Source organism: Thamnophis sirtalis, unplaced genomic scaffold (assembly GCF_051295495.1).
Source record: "Thamnophis sirtalis isolate CommonGarterSnake01/CBP01778 unplaced genomic scaffold, rThaSir2_p1.2 scaffold_13, whole genome shotgun sequence".
NCBI classification, from domain to species: Eukaryota; Metazoa; Chordata; class Lepidosauria; order Squamata; family Natricidae; genus Thamnophis; species Thamnophis sirtalis.
The window spans coordinates 12,173,336-12,197,698 of record NW_028261393.1 but is presented as its reverse complement, the minus strand read 5'-3'; the positions used below and the strand labels follow the sequence as shown (position 1 = coordinate 12,197,698).

General features: G+C 43.2%; 1 protein-coding gene across 1 annotated transcript in view; it reads left to right on the top strand.

The window, feature by feature from the left end:
* LOC106544528 (beta-1,4-galactosyltransferase 3) overlaps positions 1 to 24,363 on the top strand; it is a 33,015-nt gene that overhangs the window by 2,644 nt on the left and 6,008 nt on the right. The window contains exons 2-4 of the mRNA XM_087728416.1: positions 19,716 to 20,064; positions 21,884 to 22,119; positions 24,173 to 24,360. Of these exons, the coding sequence (XP_087584542.1) occupies positions 19,803 to 20,064; positions 21,884 to 22,119; positions 24,173 to 24,360 (686 nt within the window). The 5' untranslated portion in view covers positions 19,716 to 19,802. The remainder of the gene's footprint in view (positions 1 to 19,715; positions 20,065 to 21,883; positions 22,120 to 24,172; positions 24,361 to 24,363) is intronic.

The following is a 24,363-nucleotide window of genomic DNA, read 5'->3' as shown; positions in this document are numbered from 1 at the left end:
ACCACTGCATTAGAATTCTTTATTGGCCAAATGTGATTGGAAACGCAAGGAATTTGTCTCCGGTGCTTAACCTCTCAAAGTACACACAAAGAACAAGGTAATACAATCATAAGTTACCAATAGGAGAAGGTAATAGGAAAGATGAGAAGGATAATCAAATTACTCCCTACTATATACTGTAGGTAAATATTCTTAGGCATAAGACGGCTATGGGAATTAGGTGTTTAGCAGAGTGATGGCATGGGGGAAAACCTGTCTCTTGTGTCTAGCAGTTTTGGTATGCAATGCCCTGTAGCTGCATCCGGAGGGGGAAGAGTTGAAACGGTTTATGTCCAGGATGTTAGGGGATGTGTAGACATTTTCTCATCCCTCTTTCTGGCTCCTGCAGTGAGTAAGTCCACAGTGGAAGGCAGGCTGGTTGCAGTTGTTTTTTCTGCAGTTCTAACTATCAGTTGGCAGTTTGTAAGGTACAACATTCTTTACATGCATTCCATAATGTTCGGATATTCCTTTTGTCTGCCAATCCTAAATATTGGCTTCTGGATGGAGCTTTTCTGAACAACATACAAATTAATTCCCCAGAGGCTTGGGCAATTTTTGTCTGTATGGCTGTAGTCCCAACCCAGTGGTGGGTTTCAAATTTTTTTAGAACCTCTTCTGTAGGTATGGCCTGCTTTGTGGGAGTGGCTTGCTGGCCATGTGACTGGGTGGGAGTGACTTGCCGGCCATGTGACTGGTTGGGAGTGGCTTGCCAACCATGTGACTGGGTGGGTGTGGCCAACTTGTAAAATGTGGTGAAACTCACTTAACAACGCTCTTGCTTAGCAACCAAAATGTTGGCTCAGAAACTCTGGCATTTGAAGCACATAAGCCTTAAAGCTGTCAAGTTACAAGACCTTTGCACCCCTAATCCTTTAGAAAAAAATAACCCCAGGGGTGTTCAAACTTGACAGCTTTAAGACTTGTGGACTTCAACTCCCAGAATTCCTCTTCTTGCTCTTCATCTTGATGTTCGGATGGGCGGGGGGAGGGAGCTGGAACCGGTTCTAAAGGGCACTGTAGATTTGTGGAACCTCTTCTATAGAAGAGGTTAGAACTGGCAGGAACCCACTCCTGGTGTAGTCCAGGCCTAGGACTCTCATCCAACACAAACCTTATACATCCCTAAGGCAGTGATATTCCAATTGGATCATGGCTTGCACTACAGCAGTTTATTTTATAATTCTAAGTAGAAGTGTGTATATCCTAGAATGGGGTTTCCATGTCATTGTGAGTTTTGCAAATAAACTGTTATCATTATGGTAAAAACAGATAATCCGCAATTTACGACCACTCATTTAGCAAAACATTTGAAATTTCAGCGAGGCTGAAATAAATATAAATAAATATGCTGACTCTGTAAACCGCTTAGAGAGGGCTGAAAGCCCTATGAAGCGGTATATAAGTCTAACTGCTATAAGTCTAACTGCTATTGCTAAATAATGATGTCGGACCAGTCTTACCACTTATGACTGTTTACAGTCTCCCTGCAGTAATTTGATCGCAATCAAGGCACCTGCAAGTGGTCGCATTTATAATGACAGTGGGAGCATTCCCGGGATCACGTGATTGCCATTTGTGGCTTTCCTAGTTGGGCCAATGGAGAAGAGAGCAGGGAAGCTCATAAATTGCTATCCCGTGATGCCTTGTTTAATTGTCCACAGCAAAACTATTATAAAATCGGATCCAATTTCATGTGATGTCTTGCTTAACAACCGGAATCCTTGCCGATGAATTTTCTGGTCTCAATTGTGTAATCCTAAATCAAGGATTACCTGTTGTGGCGTGCCAGCAGAGCAGGCAGCAGATTTGGAGATTGAAGAGGTTGGGGAGGAAAATGGGCCAGTCCTGGAGTCTGGGGAAGGCTCTGATGAGGGCTCTGTGTCGGAGGCAGAGAGGGGGCCAGGGCCGTCTGACAGTTATCAGCTGCCTTCAGAGTCAGACATTAGTGAGGCAGATGAACAGCTGGAGCCTGTTCCCACTGTGCACATGCACAGAGTTGCCAGAGGAAGGGAACTAAAGAACAGGGGTTGACTTGGGAGTAAGGCCACAGGTGGACGATCAATGGCCTCTCCCAGAGGAAATAAAAGAGGAGCAAAAGGGGAGTGGAGTTTGCAGGAAACAATTAGTTCGCTTAATTGGTTTGTGACTTTCCGAGACTCCTTGCCAAGTTCTGCAGATATCGGCCTGGCAGCTCTCCAAGCCAGATAAGGTCTGTGACTTTAAATCTTCCCTTGAAAGACTTTGTTGGATTGAATGAGAAGAATTAACAGTAAATTAATAAAAGGAGTTTTTGTCGGGACCAGGAGTTTGCTTCATGCTCTTGGGAAGCCTCGGTCAGAACAATACCTGTATTCCAGTGAACAGCTATATAGGTATCGAGAAATGGATTTTACTAGAGATGAGCAAAGAGGTGGTTTTGCAAAGATTTTTCAGTCTTTCCTTTTGTTTCTCTACATTCCCCCCTCCTTTTGTTTCATTGTAAGAAGGAAAGATGTTGGTTAATTTTAGACTTGAGTCTGTGGGCAGAGAACTCTCCATTTTACTGTTCAGCACCTCATAATTTTAGATGCTTTATAAATAAAATAGCATGATGGCTTCAGCTGTTGGGCTTGAAAAGTGTTTTGGGTTTTTTTTTGTCTGATCCATCAGGCTTCCTAACCTTCAACCCAACCAGACTCCAAAAAAAAAAGTGATGAAACAATAGCAAAAAGAAAATGTCAGGGATGGGGAGAGAATAATATTCCTGTTTCTTACCTTCTCCTGAAGTCTTGGAAAGTAATTTCCCTGCTTTTGCTTCTTCTAAAGTATCCTCTTAAGGGTGACGTCAAATCCAGAAAAGGGCAAACATTTCAGGAACTGGACTTAATTGATTACTTCACTGGTTCCCCACCTATGGTGTCTGTGGACCCCTGGGGAGGTTTGAAGAATGTTGTTGGTTTTAGTTGCGAAGTCGTGTCCGACTCATCCCGACCGACCCCATGGACAACGTCCCTCCAGGCCTTCCTGCCCTCTACTGTCCTCTGGAGTCCATTGAAGCTCACGCCGACTGCTTCAATGATTCCATCCAGCCACCTCACTCTCTGTCATCCCCTTCTTCTTTTGCCCTTCATCATTCCCGGCATGAGGCTCTTCTCCAGTGAGTCCTCTCTTCTCGTTAGGTGGCCAAAGTATTTGAGTTTCATCTTCAGGATCTGGCCTTCTAAAGAACAGTCGGGGTTGATCTCCCCAAGACTGACCGGTTGGATCGCCTTGCAGTCCAGGGAACTCGCAGGAGTCTTCTCCAACACCATAGTTCAAAGGCCTCCATTCTTTGGCGCTCAGCCTTCCTTTTGGTCCAACTTTCACAGCCATACATTGCAACTGGGAAAACCATAGCCTTGACTATACTCCCTTTTATTGGCAGGGTGATGTCTCTGCTTTTTAGTCTGCTGCCTAGATTTGCCATCGCTTTCCTCCCCAGGAGCAAGTGTCTGTTAATTTCTTGGCTGCAGTCCCCCTCTGCGGTGATCTTGGAGCCTGCTATGATTTAAATCTCAAGTTAAGTCTTGTGGGTTTGTGGCCATGGTCTGTGGCTACAAAACATATTTAAAGGGGGTCCATGGTGAAGAAAAGGTTGAGAATCATTGGATTATAGGTAGTCCTCGACTTACAACAGTTCATTTAGTAACCGTGTGAAGTTACGACGGCATTGGAAAAGTGAGTTGTGACCATTTTTCACACAACCGTAGTGGCATCCCCATGGTTACATGATCAGAATTTGGATGCTTGGCAACCTGTTCATACTTACGACGTTTGCAGTGTCCTGGGATTGTGTGATTCCCTTTTTCGACCAGATTCACTTAACAACTGTGCAACTAACTTAACAACAATGGTGGTTCACTTTAACAGCTGTGTCAAGAGAGGTCTTAAAACGGGGCAAAACTAGCTTACTGAATATCTTGCTTAGCAACAAAATGTTTAGCTCAATTGTGGTTGTAAGTCAAGGACTACCTGTAATTCCTGGGTAGGTCCTTGATACTGGGAACAGCAGAAAAGCTGCTATTTGCCATTGGCTTCTTTCTAATGCAGGTTTTTTTCTCTTTTTTTTTGCATTTACCAAACTAAGATCCAGTCCTGGATTTTGAGATAGCATTTAATCTCCCATCCAAATGCAAATCAAGTCTGACTCTCCTTATTAGAATCAGATTTTTCTCCTTGTTGGGGAAGAAAAACACAGAAGTGTACATCTTGCTTCTGAACTCCAGACTAGCAAACTTTTCAAAAGCTGTAAGTACGATAGTCCAAAGTTCAGAAGCAACGTGGTGTTTTCCTCTGGTTGTTTTCCCCCAACACTTGAATTTTAATGACCGATTTTATTGGAATAATTTTACACTCCACCTGCTTTTAATGGCAGCAAACTGCCATAAGGTTTATTTTTGAACAGAAAGGCAGGGTGTAAATTCAGTAATTAATTTAAAAAAAAAAAAGGTAAACTCTGAACATAGACTTAGTGTTCTGTGGTGGTGGCCATGGCAGCAGATGAGTTTTGCTCCATTAATTTCAGTTTTTTTTTCTGTTCGTTCGCCTGATTACCTTTGAAAGTTACCAAAGTCTGTGGCCATTGCCATTCCTGATGATAAGCAAATTGCATTGGATAGCTTGTGCATTGCATGGAGAAATACATAGGTAGTTTCTTTTGCATCTATAACTGACTCCTTTTCATTGGGAGATTCTGAATGGTTATTATAGTAACAAAAAGTTCTCTCTAGCTTCCTTCAATGATAAATACAATATTTTCATGCCACTATCTTATTCCCTTTTTCCAAGGAAAAGCAATACACTTTGTTTTAGTGTTCCCCATATAAAACACATTTCAACACTTGGATCAGCTTGGTTAATCATTTTCTGTGTAGCTTCTTATCTCTGAATCAGGGTGGACAAAACTTAGCTTTGCTTGTCCATACATATACTTTTTAATAGCTAACTCAGATTTATTGCACTTTTTTTTTCCTTCTGTGCAGATTGCAACAGTTCTTTCTTCAGGTACACAAACAAAAATGTGTTTCATTACTGGGCCTTTAGGACTAGAGCCCAGGAGACAGAAATGGAAGGAAAGCAGTTTTTTAACTAAAATTTAAGGGGGGGGGAACTAACAGAAATTGGTTGACAGGAGGTGATCTCTGGAAATTTGAGAGGGATGTTCCTTTCTTTAGAGCTATTTAAATAAAGGCTAGAACGCCATTACATTCAGCTCTTGTATGAACAGAATAACGGAATTGGAAGGGACTTTGGAGGTCTTCTACTCCACCCATCCACTCCTGTTTATGCAGGAAACCATATACCATTTCAGATGAAGAGTTGTCCAATCGCTTCTTAAAAACCTCCAATGTTGGGGCAGCCACAACTTAAATGGATTAAAAAGGGATGCTAAATCAGATGATCTCTAAGATAGTTTCCTATCAATTATCTAAAGCAGTGGTCTCCAACCTTGGCAACTTTAAGACCTGTGGACTTCAACTCCCAGAGTTCCTCAGCCAGCAAAGCTGAAATCCAGAAGTCTTAAAGTTGCCAAGATTGGAGACCACTGAAAAGGATTTGGTAGAATGAAAGGTGAAATGAATTATGTTGTACAATAAAAATTACGTGAGCCCAAAACGGGCACCACGACCTCATGTTTTAAGAGAATGAGTAGGTTGTAACTTGAGAGCATGCGGTATATGAAATGGTAGGATTCAACTGTTATAATCAAATCGTATCAAATACAAATAGGAAGGGAATCTATTATTTACACTATAATCATATGTTTATACTTTCTCCTATTACATTAAAAATTGCAGCTGAGTGTGTTTATCAGCAAAAGATTTGGTGAGTCATACTACGTTAACTTTTGAACTTTTGATTTTTTGAGTTCCTTAACGTAACACATTCAATTATTCCTAATTAATGATAAGGAAAATGGTAGCGACTTACAGGTTTTTAAATCTCCTGTACTTTTACCTCCTGTATGTTTTACCTTTTTAAAATTCTCTTGGCCATTTTTTATCTGTAAAAAAAAAAAACTAAAACTTTTACATGGAAAAAACCAGCAAATGAAAAATTACGTCGCAGCAACTTTTCGAGAGTTGGAATCTCTCTAAAAGGCTTTTGGATTTGCATGCCAAGGTTACTCCCTCTGTGAGAAGACCCCCCCCCCCCAAAAAAAGTTCCTAGAAGAATTAATGGATTCAGATGAAGCCTCTTGATTGTCTTTTGAATGCATTAAATGAAGATCTGTGGGCTTAAAAAAAGAATGCATTACACATGCCCTTGAATTTAAGTTGTCAAAATAGATTGGATGTTGTTTGCAAGCTGTGTCATTTAAAAAAAAAAAACACTTCCTTCAAGATCAGATAGCCCTTTAAGAAAGACTAGATCCAAGGATGGAATCTTGGTAACCTATCTGTTGTCTAAGCAACAGAATGCAAACTGTGCTCTGGGAATTGGAGTTAATGAACCATTGGTTAACTCTCCTATGGCTTCTGTCTGTTTCCCTAGAGAATAATAAGTAAAATAGGCAGCCAAGAATTCATCTAGGAGCTACGGAAAAACATCCAAAGTAATGGTTCGGTTCTTGAGAGGAAATCTCTTGTTTGGTTGTTTTGAGTTGGAATTATTCTGTGTCATTCTGTCCATGTTTATTGTAGTGGATGCTGGGCTCATTTTGGGAGGGGGGGGAAACAAATTGGTACCGTTTAGCAAATGCGGGACGCGGTGCCTCAGTGGCTAAGATGCTGAGGTTGACGATCAGAAAGGTCGGCAGTTGGGCGATTCGAATCCCTAGAGTGAGTTCCTACTCCTTGTCCCAGCTTCTGCCAACCTAGCAGTTCAAAAGCACGTTAAAAAATGGAAGTAGGAAAATAGGAACCACCTTTGGTGGGAAGGTTCCGTGCACCTTTGGCGTTGAGTCATGGCGGCCACATGACCACAGAGACGTCTTCGGACAGCGCTCTTTGGCTTTGAAACGGAAATGAACACCGCTCCCCTAGAGTCGGGAATGACTAGCATATATGTGTGAGGGGAACCTTTACCTTTTAGCAAATGACATGAGCTAGTTCAGAGAGCTGTTATCTGTTGGAGAAGTGATATCTAGTGTTGACTAAGTTCTACCCTTCTTCTTTTGAAGGCACTACACATTCTGGACCTGTGACCCTCCCTTCCACCCACCCACCCACCCTCCCAGTTTCCTGGTTTTTGCTTTTGCACCAGCAGCGTTCCACTTCCTGTTTAAATTGGCTGAATGCTATTGGCTCGAAAGGACTATATATTACTCTGAGTAAATGCCAAGTTTTGTCGGTCTGCCTTAGGGCTTTTTGGCCTGGCTGCCTGCCCTGGTTCTAACTGATCACATCTTTTTAGTGTCTCTGATTCATTGCAGAAACACTATTGAAATTGGAGTCAGGCAAATCCTCCACTCCAAGAAACAAAGGTTTTGCCATAGTTCTGCTGAATAAACAAAGCTGTGTTAATACGAATCAGGCAGCCATATACATTTGCTTAACCAATATATAAAATGTATGTTGGCACATTATTTTTTAAAAGATTTCTCAGGTGGCCACGTAGCTGAGGAGTTAACAAGCTGGATAGGCCTCGTTTCTCTCTCTGAAGAGCAGCAATTTCATATGTAAATATATACATACATATGTGTGTGTGTGTGTCTGTGTGTATATCAGAGGTGGTATTCAGCCATTTCTGACAGGTTCTGGAGAACCAGTAGTGGAAATTTTGAGTAGTTCGGAGAACCGGCAAACAGGCTGGCCATGCCCCGACTACCTCTCAGCTGATCTTCTTTTGTTGCCCTGAACAGGAGAAGGGAGCTGGAAAGCAGGTTAATGGGGTGGGGGAGGAAATGGGGATTTTGCAGTATCCTTCCTCTGCTACGCCCACAAAGCCACACCCGCAGAACCTGTAGTAATTTTTTTGGAATCTGTGTTTGTGTGTGTGTGTGTGTGTGTGTGTGCAGTATTGCTTTATCCTTAATATGAAGCATTTCTTATTCCTGAATGGACTGATGGAAGACTTGAAAAAATGCTGTCTACAGATTACAGGAGCCGAGGTGGCGCAGTGGTTAGGGTGCAGTACTGCAGGGCACTTCAGCTGACTGTTATCTGTAGTTCAGCGGTTCAAATCTCACCGGCTCAAGGTTGACTCAGCCTTCCATCCTTCCAAGGTGGGTGAAATGAGGACCCAGACTGTGGGGGCAATTTGCTGACTCAATTTGCTAAAAATCTGTAAACCGCTTAGAGAGGACTGAAAGCCCTATGAAGCGGTATATGTCTAATAAATAAATAGATAGATAGATAGATAGATAGATAGATGATAGATAGATAGATGATAGATAGATAGATAGATAGATAGATAGATAGATGATAGATAGATAGATAGATAGATAGATAGATGATAGATAAATAAATAAATAAATAAATAAATAACCAGACTGTGGGGGCAATTTGCTGACTCAATTTGCTAAAAATCTGTAAACCGCTTAGAGAGGACTGAAAGCCCTATGAAGCGGTATATAAGTCTAATAAATAAATAAATAAATAAATAAATAACCAGGGTGCTACTCCAGCTGAAATGGGGACTGCTTCAAGTACAATTGTGGTCATTGTGTAGGGTTATTTTTGTCTTTTGAACATTAAAAGTCAGAGAAGGGGGGGTGGGTTCAACCTATTCTCCAAAACACCTGAAGGCAGGACAAGTAGCAATGGATGGAAACTAATCAAAGCGGGAACCAAGCTAGCACTAAGGAGAACAATTAGAACTATTAACCAGTGAAAAGATTTGGCTCCAGAAGTTGTGGATGCTCCATCACTGGATGTTTTTAAGACGAGATTGGATAACCACTTGTCTGAAATGGTGTAGGGTTTTCTTGCCTGAGCAGGGGGTTGGACTAGAAGACCTCCAAGGTCCCTTCCAACTCTGTTATTCTGTAGTTCTATTGTGAAAAGAAACTGCATACTAGATTATTTTTTCATATTTTGAGCATTTATCAGACAAATCAGCTGGTTCTTTGCATTCCTAGATTTCCTCCTTTATATTGGTGATGTTACTTGCACCTCCTTTACAAAACATGGAAGCTATTTAAGTTTAAGAAGTAGATATATGCATATTTCTGCATGTTTTGAAGGAGATATTTCACTGGGTAAATACGTGACTGGGCTTTATAGGAATAGCTGTCCAGGATATAGCTCAATGAAAACCTTATGAGGCTCAGGTCTTCTATAAACCCTCACAATTTTTACTTAACGCTTCAGTGACAATTTGCTCATCTCTTAAAAGTGGCTACCGTATTTCTCAGAGTATAAGACGCCTAAAAGAGGATGAAAATTTGGGTGGTCTTATACACTGAATACAACCCCACCCACCCAACCCTTTGGCCTCTGCCTCTCAGCAATTTTCCTCCTTGCAGCAAAAGGGGGAGAAATTGAAATTGAAACTTGCTGTTTGCTCCACATGGCCCAATTGTTCTAATCAGGCTGTTTTCTGCTAGGAGGTAAGTCAATAACTATAAATGCCTATAGAATGTTCAAATTATTGGACTTATTTTTTTAAAGACTCCTTTATTATTGTTCTAGACAGCTTAACATTTATTTTTAAAAATAAATGCTTGATCTGAAGAGGCCCAGTACGCTTGAATCTTCTTTTAAATAGCAGAGAATAACTATACTTCCAGAAAGCACATCAATTTTAACAGCATCTGTACAAGTATCGTCTGAAATGTAACACTACAAACAGTGTATATTGCCTGTACTGTTTGTTGCACGGAGGCAAATTGCTGGGAAGCAGAGGCAGATATTTTTCCCTTGTTTTCCTCCCCAAAAGCTATGTGAGTCTTATACTTCAGAGCGTCTTATACTCCAAAAAATATGGTAATCGCATTTTTATTTGTAGAAGCTGTCTTCTTCATTGCAGATGAAAAAAAAAATCATCTACAGTAGACGAAGAGATCCTCAGGACCAGGTGTTATTTTTTTACAAATGGGGCAGATATTGATGTACCTATTTTCTAAGGGATTAATTATATGCCTTTTTATTCCTCTGCGGTTTGTAAACAGAGGTGGAGAGGTTGATTAAACCGAAACGCTTTTTACACTTTCTTTTACATGTTCATGTTATAACCCTCGCAAGTCTTGCAACACTTGTACTTCTTTTTTTTTTTAATAGCAGATTTTTTATTATTATTTTTTCCCTTCTACAACACCTTACAGTCATTACATCAACATTGTTATGTCATCATACCTGTACATGTATATAATATTTCGCTTCTATATTTACACACCTTTATACAGAGTTCTATATATATTTATATATAGTTTTTTGGCTTAATTAATTTTATTCTTGTTTTGCAGCCATTTGTACCAATTGTTCCAAATTTCATAATATTCCGACTCTTCTTTATCTTTTAATTTCAGTGTTAATTTGTCCATCTCTGCACAATCCAAAGTTTTTTTTATCACTAATTCATCCGAGGGGGTATTATTTTGTTTCCAGCATAGGGCAAATGCTATTCTAGTTGTAGTTAGCAGATGTGTTAATATGTACTTAATTTTCTTTGTATATCTCCCTTTGATTATTCCCAGTAGAAAGATTTTGGGTTTGTATTTTATCTGTTCTCCTGTAATTTTTTGCACCCATTTCCAAATCTTTGTCCAATATTTTTGTGTTTCCGGGCACGTCCACCATATGTGATAATAGGTCCCTTGTACTTTTACTTCCAGCAGGTCGGCTTAATGTTTGGGTACATTTTAGCCAACACTTGTAGTTCTTACTCTTAGGTTTACATATGGATTTAAAGCCACCTCTGTGCAATGCTTCCTGTGTTTCACTTTCTTCTTTGTTGGTAGATTGGATGGTTTAGTTCTCGCCTGCTGGATGTGTGAAGCGGCTCCTTGGTAGGGACAGAAAAATATGAGCCGAGGTGGCGCAGTGGTTAGGGTGCAGTACTGCAGGCCACTTCAGCTGACTGCTAACTGCAGTTCGGTGGTTCAAATCTCACTGGCTCAAGGTTGACTCAGCCTTCCATCCTTCCGAGGTGGGTGAAATGAGGACCCAGACTGTGGGGGCGATATGCTGACTCTGTAAACCGCTAAGAGAGGGCTGAAAGCCCTATGAAGCGGTATATAAGTCGAACTGCTATTGCTAATATCTTTTTTTTTACAACGGGAAGGCAGCATTCGCGTTTGCAAAATCATTTTCATGGTTGGTTCCACAGTCAGCCAAATGTTCAGACTGGGTTTGGCATTCTTTATCTACCTACCAAGTCGAGACTACGGCCGTTCTCAGCCATCCAGGTCATGGTTGTCCCAAAGGTGCCTTTTCAAGAGGCAACTGGGCTTTGTTTTTCCTTGAAGACGTTTTGCTTCTCATCCAAGAAGTTTCTTCCCTTCTGACTGAATGGTGGGGAATGGAAGGGTTTATATTCTTGCCGTCATCTGGTCATTTGCCCTCGTTCGGAAACCCTTTGGGGCCATCTCCCAAGCCCTTTCCAAAGACCTGGAATGGGGAGATATTGTTCGATGGGGTTAAAAGGGATTAAGACATCTTTCAATAATCCCTTTTAACCCCATCAAACAATATCAACCCATTCCAGGACTTTATTGTCATTGCACATCATATATACAACGAAATTGGTTTAGCCTCACTGGTGCAATCCATGACAACAAATACAAACAACATAAATAAAGAATAATCCCTATGCAAGTCATTAGGAGGGAAAAAGAAAGAAAAACTAGTCATACATTTCTGCATGTGCATGGAGTGATTGTGGTTGTGTTTAAGAGTCTGACAGCCCAAGGATAGAAACTATTTTTAAACCTTATTTGTTCGACTGGCTATGCTTTGATGTCTTCTGCCCGATGGCAGAAGTGCGAAGAGACACTGACCAGGGTGTGAATCATCTTTGAGTATTTCTCTGCTAAAGCTGCGAGACCTGGGGTTGTCACCCAGTGGTGTCAGAGGGCAACCAATGGTTTCTTGTGCTGAATTGATCACTCTCTGTAGTGCCTTCCTGTCCACAGCAATTAAAGCAGTGTAATGCAGTATGTGAGGACACTTTCTATCGTGGACCGAGTAAAATTGCCTTTTGCAATTGAACCAGTGGTGGGATTCAGCCAGTTCGCACCTATTCGCGAGAACCGGTTGGTAACTTTCTAAGCACTTCGGAGAACCGATTGTTGGAAGAAATCTCCTTTTGTTTTTTTTCCCCACTTTACAGGGCTAATCCTGTAAGGAAGGCAGGAAGGAGACATTCTGGTGTTGTTTCTAGCCTCATCTTTATTTCCCTGCTTACAGAAACTGCCTCTCCCGTTAACCCTTATTACATTGTAACTGCTAAGGCGAAGCGCCCATTGACATGAGTGATGTTGAGTTGGCCACACCGGTTCCACCACAAAACCGCGGACGACAAAATCGCGGTCGCCGAAAGCGCGCATTTGACGTCATCACAGCGCGACGAAAACATCGCGCTGTGATCGAAAAATGTAAAAATAAAGCGAAAACCTTACCCTAACCCCCCCAAACCTAACCCTAACCCTTACCCTTAACCTAACCCTAAATCTAACCCTAAACCTAACCCTTAACCTAACGCTAAACCTAACGCTAACCCTTAACCTAACGCTAAACGTAACCCTAACGCTCTAAACCTAACCCTAACCCTAACCCTAAACCTAACCCTTACCTTTATGTGAATCGGCTTGCTTTAATTTTATTTTTATTTCAATTTTAATTTTTTTTCGTCGCGCTGTGATGACGTCAAATGCGCGCTTTCGTCGATCGCGCTTTTGTGGACCGCGGTTTTGACGGGTCACGGGCCACACCGACCCAGTCACATGACCACTGAGCCACGCCCACCCCAGCCGTTCATTAGGGCAGAGAACCGGTTGTTAAAATTATTTGAATCCCACCACTGAATGGAATTGATGATTTTGTTAATGCCACAGATATTCAGATGTTTTAGGATTGCACCCAAAGTGTATTGGTACTATCTTTGCTTTCTTTTGCCGCAGTCATTCTACTTCTTTTTGCAGTATTAGTGATAAGTTGCAAATTTCTCTTGTATTCTGCTGCCTCCAGGTTCTGTCACGCCACTATTCAGACTTTTTCAGCTTTCTGATCAAGTCTGGGGTGTTACGTGGCAAAGGTCTGTCCATTTGAATTCTAAAATAGACATTTCTTGCAGATATTCCAATTGATCGTTGTTTCAACTTTGTCATATTGTTTGTTTGTAGTCAGTATTATTAATATTTCTATAAAACCAGAATTGTATGACCAACCAAGTCAAACTGTAATCCAATTGGCAAAGAGTGAATCAGCTATTAATCTACACAAGCTCATACAGAAATCAGAAGGAGTGTGGCAGCACCTTTTCAGACTTACACATTTAATGAAAAGCCATAGTGGTTTGTGAACTACAGCTCACTTCATTTCAGGGAGTGGCCATAGAACTGTAACTAACAAAAGCTTATACCTTTTAATAAACTCTGATTTCAGTAGTTTGAAAAGATGCCATAAGACTCCCTCCAATTTTTGACAGTCATATGTAATACTAGCTGGATACCCGTGCTTCGCGACAAAACTATGTGATCGGGCTATGCAGGAGAAATTCAGTTTACAATCTGTTGGCTCAGTGGTGGTCGGTGATTGAAACACATAAGGGAATATCGCTCCTGCCGCCTTGAGTCCAGAAGCAGTTCCATAGGTGGAAGGCATAGACATTTTGGTGAGGTACCGACGTTTAGTACTTTAAAGAGCCCCAGACCACTCCTGAGTGAAAGAACAGAACGTCTGCCAGTTTGAACTGAGGTAACGGAATGTGAGACAACTGGCAGTTGGAACAGAGTTCTTTTCAGGTGGGGAAGGGGAGTAGAACTCCTTAGCATCAGAGTGTGTTAATTACTGTATAAGAAATTCTAATGATCTGATGGTCATTTCGAAAAATCCAAGAGGAACATATGTGTCGAATTTCAAGTTTGTAAGCTTTAGGGTTCTGGAGATTTTGTGATGAGTGAGTGGTATTTGCCATAGATGATTGATAGATAGATAGATAGATAGATAGATAGATAGATAGATAGATAGATAGATAGATAGATAGATAGATTATAAAGATAGATAGATAGATAGATGATAGATTATAAAGATAGATAGATAGATATGTAGATAGATAGATGATAGATAAATAGATAGATAGATTGATAGAGATAGATAGATAGATAGATAGATGATAGATAGATAGATGATTGATAGATAGATGGATAGATGGATGGATGGATGGATGGATGGATGGATGGATGGATGTCCCCCTACAAAGCTTGCTGGAGATATGATCCACATACAAACCATGACTGCATATCTATATGTTACTTCCAGGCTACCACAAATCACACACAGTTGATCTCCTTGCCTCCTCCCATTCTCAATGCTTTAGGAAGTCTTGCCAAGCAGAAATAAAGGCCTTTCATAGTGGAAAGAGTAACATTAAAACATTCCTATGGGGATTAGTCAAATCCCAAGCAGAACGGTTTTTTTTCCATAAGAACCAGATTGAGTTGCATACCACCCATGAAACATGACCATTAAGGAAATTGTAAGACGGGTACTCTTGGCCTAGCCTTTGGGAGCTGGGTCCTTCCGATCTCGTTTCTCTGCTAGTGGAAGAGGAGCAGACGCTGCTTCAGCGAGTGAAAAACCTCTTATTTTGCAATTTTCATTCCTTGACGATGATGTGTTTGAGGTGAAGAAATATGAAAGAACCGGGGAGGACTATTTGTCAAGCGTTTGGTTTTACGCTTTTGAGTTCATTCTTTCTTACTCACTGATCAAAGAAGATGGTCAGGGTTGGGCAATCCCTAGAGGGGAACTTTATCCCTGAAGACTTTCCCCACTGTCCCATATTATTCTTTTTCCAATATTACCTCTATTTGAAGACTCAGAATGTAAGGTCAAGGAATAAGGTCTCTCTTAACAGGACTGGCCAGTGTTCTGGACACTCTTGGTTGTGCTTGGATTGATGTGCTGGTGGAGATCCCAGGAAGAAGCTGGCAAAAGATGGCGAAGGGAGGGGAAGAGGAAGAGGAGCCATAGAAAGGGGGCAAAGGCATTGGCTTTGGGGATTTCCAAGGAGCTTTAGCTATTGCGACAGTTCTACCTGTTGGCTTTGTGTTTGGAGCGCAGGGCAGGAAGGTTGGGGAGATAAATGCAGATCAGGAAGGTAAGCGTGAACACAGAGTCCATGGATAATATTTTATCAAGCCTTTGTCTTAACTTGGGCAGCAGCCCCATTGGGACTTTATTAATTTATTACCAGTTAATGAGCTACATCCTGTTCTATTGCGTCGAATCGGTCAGCTTTATTTCATAAAGATCGACATGTTTCCTGAGTTTTATCAGGCCGTTTTAAATTCCACGCCAAAGTCCAAAACGGGCTTGCAATAAATACCTGATAATACACTTAATTGGTTTGGGTTGTGATATTTATAAGAAGAGAAATTTGCAGGGAGCTTGGAGTAATACCCTGTTTCCCCCCAAATAAGACCTCCTTGGATAAATAAGCCCAATCGGGCTTTTGAGTACATGCGCTAAAATAAGCCCTCCCCAAAAATATTGCAACACATACGCAGTTGGACCCCACCATTTCCTTTGGTTGCTTGCCACGCAAACAACATGATGTGAGGAGGCAAGGTGGGGGATGGGAAGGGAAGGGGGAACATGCTCCATACACGCCCTTACCTAACGGCCGCTCCCGCAACCCTAGACACCGCGCCTCTTCTGTCACACAAATGGCTGCCACCAATAGAGCTGTAGGCCCAGTGACGCGCAACACAGCAGCAGCCATGAGGTGACTACACTCTCCCATCTCCTCCACCTCAAAAATAATAAGACCTCCCAGAAAATAAGGCCAAGCGCTTATTTCGGGGGGTCAAAGGAAAAGAAAATCCTGTCTTATTTTCGGGGAACAACGGTAAGAGGAATATGCTGACTCTGTAAACCGCTTAGAGAGGGCTGAAAGCCCTATGAAGTGGTATATAATTCTAACTGCTATTAATTCAGTGCCACAAGTATTGGATTCTATTCCTTCCATGGGAAGGAAGGGACACAATTCGCTGCCTCCATGATCCAAAGTATCCAAATCCTCAAAATCTTCTGTTCTGTTCTGAAAGGGGAAGAAGATGCTTTTTCCAACCTTGAGGGTCCTGTCCCCCCCCCCCCCGGTGTCTCGTTTTTCCGAATCTCAGTTTCTCTAACATATGTTCAGTTTCAGTGATAGCGCTGAGATCATCTTTATCGAACATTGATCGATCTAATTGACTTAAGGGAGCCTTTATCTTTTCTTTACGAGCAGCCGGGACTTGTGTTAGAAGCTGCAAAAGAGCATTATCTTATTTGTATCTGTTCCTCGCCTGGTTTTGCTGATCACCACTACTTGGCCTGCATCCTGTTCTTTCCCCCTCTCTGCTTTTGAAAGTTTGGATTTAGGGTTTTCACTGTGCTGTAGACAGGAAGCGATGTCAGGGCACAGAGCAAAGTTGAATGGATCTTGCTCAAATGCTGGATGCTCAACATTTTGCATGCCAGTATCCGGCTACAACCCTCCGTTCCTTTGTGTGGGGCATGAACCAAGATTTTATATGTAGGAGAGAGATAGCAGCCGAGGGGGCGCAGTGGTTAGAGTGCAGTACTGCAGGCTACTTCAGCTGACTGCTAACTTCAGTTTGGCAGTTCGATTCAACTCAGGCTCAAGGTGGACTCAGCCTTCCATCCTTCCGAGGTGGGTAAAATGAGGACCCAGATTGTTGGGGGCAATATGCTGACTCTGTAAACTGCTTAGAGAGGGCTGTAAAAGCACTATGAAGCGGTATGTAAGTCTTAAGTGCTAAGAGAGAGAGAGAGGGTGGGGGGAGAAAAAAAGAGAGAGAAATTCGCATATCTGCGGGATCTGAAGTGATTTTTGTCACCCAACAAACTTGAGAACAACGTAGGCTCCAAAAATTACTCATTAACTACCCCACTTCAAGTAGTGGGGTTGCCATTTCCAAATGGATGTCTGTGAAAGTGGAATTTATTTTGCATTCATGTTCCCAATGACTTGGCACATATGATGCAGGCAGGTTAAAGTTTATCTCGACTATCAATAAATAGCTAATGAATAAAAATCTACTGTTTCCTAATAGGAAACAAGATAAAAAGCTGTTACGCAATACATATACAATGTATCTCTCTCCTTCCCCTCCCCTCTCCTTAATTAGAAGCAAATATTTTTCTGTATTTGCATACCGACTGTAAAAAAATTTGCCGGTTAGGAAGGAAATCATGTATTTACATATTAATGCTGGAACGTTACTTTTTTAAAAAAACACTAAAAGCAGACAGAAGTGAAACATTCTACAGAAGTCTAGCTTGGGATAGCATAGCAATTTTTGAAGATGAAAAAGGATCTCGTTGGAATGAAAGAAGATACTTTGTATGCTAAGTCCCTTAGTAAGTTTGGAACACAGCTGCTTTCTTAATAGAGGTTTAGAGCCAGGAGTTGAGATCTCAAAACAGCTGACAAGCTGTTTCTATAGCGAACTCTTTCTACAGGTAATGTTCCTCCTAAGGGAACAAAGCCCTTTAGAAGTACTCTTGTTCCTCTGACCCCCCACTTAATCCTGTGACGTCCTTACTCAGAAATCTTTCCTGCCATTTCCTTGTTCCTTCTTAGTTGTTGCAAACTGGCATGAGGTCAAGACACCTGTGGTGTCAAGTAGGATAGGTGTAACCATGCAATCCTAGTGGGTCTCTTTGTGCTGAACAGGAAAACATGCTTGCAGCCAAGGAATTTGCACTCCCTCTGTGTTGCAATCCAGTCCTTTGAGTAGAAACCGTGTCGTGTCCCTGGGCTCCTGAAAGTGAGTAAGCAAGAACTGAAGTTAAGAGCTTGGTACGGAAGGGTTCATCCTAAAGCAGGGGTGTCAAACTTGATTTCATTGAGGACCGCATCAGGGTTGTGTTTGAACTCGGGGCGGGGGGCGTGGCCAGCTAAATGTCACCAGTGTTACAGGGGGCGCCTGTGGTAGCCCAAGCGCTCTGCCAGCGAAAATGGGCTCCCAAGCTCTGTTTTCAGCTGCACCTGCCTCCTCCATCCCTCTGCCAGTGAAAATTTGAGCTCGGGAGAGCCACGGGCAGCCCGCTTGAGCTCCGTTTTCGCTGGCAGAGGCACCACAGGTTGGTCCTTCGCTGTTTCCGGGGCCAGATCTAAGCACTCTGCAGGTGGGATCCATCCCCCAGGCCTTGAATTTGGCACCCCTGTCTGCACCCAAACTGCAACTTGGGAGAAGTCCAGAAGGAAACAAATCTAGCCTGCACACCAGTAAGTAAGGCGCTAGGAAATATGACCCCGAAAAGAACCAAGGTTTTTCTGTTCCTCTGCCGTTTAGCATCCTTTCCCCCTCTTCGGTGCCCCTATTTGCAATAATGTGCTTGTCTATCCATTTCCGCCCTCCTCTCTTTTCCCTGTGGGCATTATGCATTTGACAAAGCAGGAAGGCCCTTCAGCCGTGCGTGTGCTTCTTCCCTTGAGCGTGCTCTAAGGAGATTTCATCTCATCAGTACCATATTACTGCTCTTCGAAGGATGGACTGGGATTGCAGCAGGGACCCCAAGGATAGGAACCGCAGGATAAAGGACACTGTAATTGTTGAAGTCCAAAGTGGAGTAGATATCTGACACTAATCCAGGGTTTTAACTAGGGCCAGTTACAGAAGACAATGAAACGATCAAATCTCCATGCGTTTTCTCCTAAGAAAAATTAATTGGGAAGTGGGAGGAAGGAATCTGTTTTTGGGTGGTGAGGGAGGGAGGGAGGGAGGGAGGGAGAGAGAGAGAGAGAGAGAGAGAGAGAGAGAGAGAGAGAGAGAGAGAGAGAGAGAGAGAGAGAGAGAGAGAGAGAGGTATATAGATATAGATTAGATATAAATATAGATATAGATACCTATAGATTAGGTAGATTAGTGCTGTAGAAGACTCCTGCGAGTCCCTTGGACTGCAAGGCGATCCAACCGGTCAGTCCTAGAGGAGATCAACCCTGGCTGCTCTTTAGAAGGCCAGATCCTGAAGAGGAAACTCAAATGCTTTGGCCACATAATGATGGAGGGCAAAAGAAGAAAGGGACGGCAGAGAATGAGGGGACTGGATGGAGTCACTGAAGCAATAGGCATGAGATTAAATGGACTCCGGGGGACGATAGAGGACAGGAAGTCCTGGGGGAACATTGTCTATGAGGTCGCGATGAGTCGGAACTAACAACAACAAGATTAGATAGATAGATAGATAGATAGATAGATAGATAGATAGATGGATGGATGGATGGATGGATGGATGGATGGATGGATGGATGGATGGATGGATGGATGGATGATAGAGAGAGAGAGAGAGAGAGAGAGAGAGAGAGAGAGAGATGGATATATGTGTGTATGTGTATACAGTATATATGTATGTATATGTAGATTTGTGTGTATGTATGAGTGTGTGTGTGTATGAGTGTGTATGAATAATTTATTTATGTTTAAATCTGAGAGTGCTTCAGTAGGGAGCAACCTTTATTTTCCTTAAATGTGGATGCTATTTTTAACGGGTGATTCTGGGAAGCGAGCTCTCTAATTCCCTCGTTTCATCTCTCAACAGGTTGGTTTCCCTCCGTCTTCCTAATTGGTGACCCCGCCTTCCACAACCAGGGACACCATGGACAGATGATCTTGGCTCTGCGCCGCCATGCTCCAGATGCGTGGCCGCTACCTGCTGCTCTTCCTGGGAGTGCAGCTGGTGGTGATGGCCCTGCTGTACCGCGAGGGCTACCGGAAACGCGTTGCTTATTTCCTAGGCATTTTTTGCAAAGGGGGCACATTTACTATGCTGAACGGCTTCCCCAACGCGTCCCTGCCGGGGGATGTCTATGCCAACCTCAGCCTGATTGCTCGGCCACCTGTGCCCCCCGAGGAACTTCCCTACTGCCCTGAAGTCTCGCCTTTTCTTGGTAAGTGAACCAAAACTCTGCGATAATCGGTTCTCATAACCTTTGGACCTAGAATTTGAGTTTTGTGGCTTAAGTGTGTGGCAAAGAGGAAACGCCAGCTTCCTCAAAAATAAGCATTAGTTCTAGATTCATGATGGCGAACCTGTGGCGTGTATGGTATGTGGAGGCCTCTCTGCCAGCGGCACGCGAGCCCCAGCTGAGCTCCACCAAGCATGCACCGCCGGCCAGCTGATTTTCGGGTCTCTGCAAAACACTATACAAGCCATAGATATACATCTGACAGGAACAGGAAGGGCCTCGCAGGAGCAGATAGAGGTAAATCCTAGAGAGGCAGGAAATGCATCACTGAACAATGGAGATGAATGCTAGAGAGGAATGAAACGGCATAGAAGGCTGACATAACTCCTGTAATAGCGTAGGCATGCACGGGGCGGGGGGGGCACGCCCCATTTTTGGGCCCAGGAGATTTCAGGGAGGCCTGCAAGGCTCAAAATCGAGTGGGGGGGGGCTGCACATGCATTGTATTATGGGTGTGGGCACACGCGCATGCACTGTCCTGCGGGCAGGCTTTTGGCACGCGAGGACAAACAGGTTTGCCATCACTGTTCTAGACTATACTCAGGGCTGGCAAGTTTAAAGGTCGCTTTGTTGAAAGAGCAGCAATGGGGTTGGAGAAGAAGAAGAAGGTGGCGGGAGAGGCAGGTAGTGCAGCCAATATGAGAAGACCACGAGAAGCCTGCACAGGAAGAGCCCTGCTGGAATTACTCTTATCAAGGTCTGCCTCAACAGATTCCCTTCTACGTTCTCTGCCTCGGACCCAGGTTATTTTTCAGGCACAGAATAGAATATTGGAAAGCCTTTTTAGGCTTTCCAATATTTTTCCTTTTTAGAAGGAAAAAAAAAGCCCAGACGCTCATATGTTGACGCTGGGTCACTCCTTGAGTCTGCTGGTTCAAAGAGAGGATAGGCCCAGGATACCTGAGAGACCACCTACTGCCACCGGTAGCCTCCCACTGTCCATTGCGATCCCACAGAGTTGGCCTCCTCAGGGTGCCATCAGCCAGACAGTGTCGGCTAGTGACCCCCAGCGGGAGAGCCTTCTCTGTGGGAGTGCCTTCCCTCTGGAATGAGCTGCCCCCGGAGCTTCGTATAATCCCCGACCTCCGGTCCTTCCGACGCGCCCTAAAAAGTTGGCTTTTCCAGCAAGCCAGCCTGGCCTGAACAAAACAAAACAAATTATTGATCACTGTTAATTTTAATTCGAATTTTTTTTTTAAATGTCATTGTCAATTTTAATTGGGTTTGGGATATTCTATTTAATTTTTTTTTTAACTTTGGTATTATGTGTTTCTTTTAATGTTGTACGCCGCCCTGAGTCCTTGGGAGAAGGGCGGCATATAAATCTAATAAACCTAACCTAAACCTAAACCTAATACAATAGCAGAGTTGGAAGGGACCTTGGAGGTCTTCTAGTCCAACCCCCTGCTTAGGCAGGAAACCCTATACCGTTGCAGACAAATGGCTATCCAAAATCTTCTTAAAGACTTCCAGTGTTGAGGCAGTCACAACTTCTGGAGGCAACTTCCGTTCCACTGATTAATTGTTCTAACTGTCAGGAAATTAATTGTTCTGTCAGGCTAGAAAACCTCGAACTGCTGCAGCCTGACCCATTTTCTTCCTTGGTGTGTTGGCTAGGAATTCTGGGAGTTGAAGTCCACCCATCTTAAAAGTTGCCAAGTTTGGAAAACACTGCTCTAATTCACTGATCTATGGGACAGTAGGAAAGAAACCGGACTAATACATCTCTGCTCGCGTGCAGGAGGGCCCATTCGAGTGACGCTTCCCTTGGGATTGACGCTTGAAGATGTCCTACGGAGGAATCCCTATGTGACCAAAGGGGGGCGTTACCGTCCTCCCGACTGTGACGCCACTCACAAAACGGCCGTCATCATCCCCCACCGTAATCGGGAGCAGCACCTCAAGTACCTGCTGTATTACTTGCACCCTTTCCTGCAACGACAGCAGCTCAGCTATGGCATCTATATCATCCATCAGGTATGGCACTGGTTCAAGTCCCAGAAGCTGGGGACAAACTCTCCTACATTTGTCAGCACAGTTCTTGAAAGGAGACAAGCGTTAGAGATGAAAGCCAGGAAGTGGAGAGCAGGGGTGCAGGAGGCAGAGTTTTTCCCCTTGTGGAAGTACTGGCAGTCAATAGTCTCCAGTTCGATGTGTGGGCTACACCTGTGGCCCAGGATTCTGTGCCTCAATCAGTGGGAAGGAGGCTGTTCTGATAGAATGTCCACCAGCACATCCCCACCTGGTAATATGGAGGTGGAGGACCATTACCAAGAGTAGCAATAGCACTTAAGAGATTGAGATATTGAGATTTGTTTTATTTATATGCCGCCCTATTCCCAGGGGGACTCAGGGCGGCGAACAACTCAAGGGGGAAAGGGAACACAAAGTACAATACAAACATTTAAAATAGCCAACAGCCACACAGCCACACAGGTCGAGAGGGGAAGGGAACTCATCAACCCCAGGCCTGCCGACACAGCCAGGTTTTAACGGCTTTTCGGAAGGCCTGGAGAGAGGTGAGGGTCCGAATCTCTGCGGGGAGTTCGTTCCAAAAGGCCGGAGCTGCCACAGAGAAGGCCCTCCCCCAGGTAGTAGCCAGATAGCATTGGCTGGTAAACTTAAACTTATATACCGCTTCACAGCCCTCTCTAAGCGGTTTACAAAGTCAGCCTATTGCCCCCAACAATCTGGGTCCTCATTTTATCAACTTTGGAAAGATGGGAGGCTGAGTCAACCTTGAGCCGATCAGGATTGAACTGCCAAACTGCTGGCAGTCAGCAGAAGTAGCCTGCAGTATTGCTTCTGCTCTAACCACTGCACCACCACTGCTCTAAGATTCCTTAGTGCTGGGCACAGAGAAAGTGTAAAAAAGGAGATTAGTAACTCAGCTTTAATTTTGCTAGGTCAGCGTTTCTCAACTTTGGCACCTTTAAAATGTTAGCTGGGGAATTCTGGGAATTGAAGTCCATATATCTTAAAGCTGCCAAAGTTGAGAAAACACCGTATAAGTTGATCTGGAAAATTGCCTTGGCAGGCTTTCTACCCTACTAGCCATAAAGATCGTTCTAGAAACCCAACTGTTTCTGAGTTTTCAGCCTTGAAGGACTTGACAGTTGGAAGCAAGCATTCACACAAAGCTGCTTGTATAAAATTAGGTTGCAATGAGAAGTAACAGCAGAAGATTGCAGGAGTTACTCCTCTAAACCCCAAAGTGTGTGATGTTTTTCTGCTGTGCAGAACTTTTAACAACTTAGCTGTTAAAGAAACTAGAACTAGGCAAGGACTGCAAGGGAAACCAGGAATGAAAATTAAGATTCAGTATCTAATTCAGTAGCACCTTGGTACTAAATGTTAATTAGTAATAGCAATAGCAGTTAGACTTGTATACCGCTTCATAGGGCTTTCAGCCCTCTCTAAGCGGTTTACAGAGTCAGCATATTATTGCCCCCACAGTCTGGGTCCTCATTTCACCCACCTTGGAAGGATGGAAGGCTGAGTCAACCTTGAGCCGGTGAGATTTGAACCGCTGAACTGCTGATAGCAGTCAGCTGAAGTGGCCTGCAGTACTGCACTCTAACCACTGCGCCACCTCGGCTAATTGGTTCCGGGAGGCACAATGAGTACCAAAAATGAGTGCTAAACACATTTTTCCCATAAGGAATAATGTAATGAGTCACAAGGCAAGCGACAGTGAGAAGTCCTAGCTTGTGTGTTGAGTACTAAACAAACAATGAGTATCAGGACAAAGTTTTCACATCAAAATGTGTCAAGTATCAAATTCAAAGCAGTTGAGTACCAAGGCACTACCTCTTCTAGTTACCTTGAAGTGAGGAGACAGAAACTCTGTAATCTGAGCTGCAGACAATAGTAGTCAGGCTGTCAAGTGGAATTCCATAAGCATGAAATTGGTCTAAAATGGCCCCCGTTTTGGTGGAAATGTGGTCGGTGGATATGCAACTCATCTGATGTGATGCCTCACGGCTGTTGCTTATCCATGTCAATTATTTTGTTATCTTTTCTTTCCCAGACTGAAAGTTACACTTTTAATCGGGCCAAGCTTTTGAATGTGGGCTTCAAGGAAGCCATGAAAGACGAGGATTGGGACTGCGTATTCTTCCACGATGTGGATCTCATTCCAGAGGATGATCGAAATGTTTATACATGCGATCGATTTCCGAAACATGTGGCTGTTGCCATGGACAAGTTTGGCTACAAGTA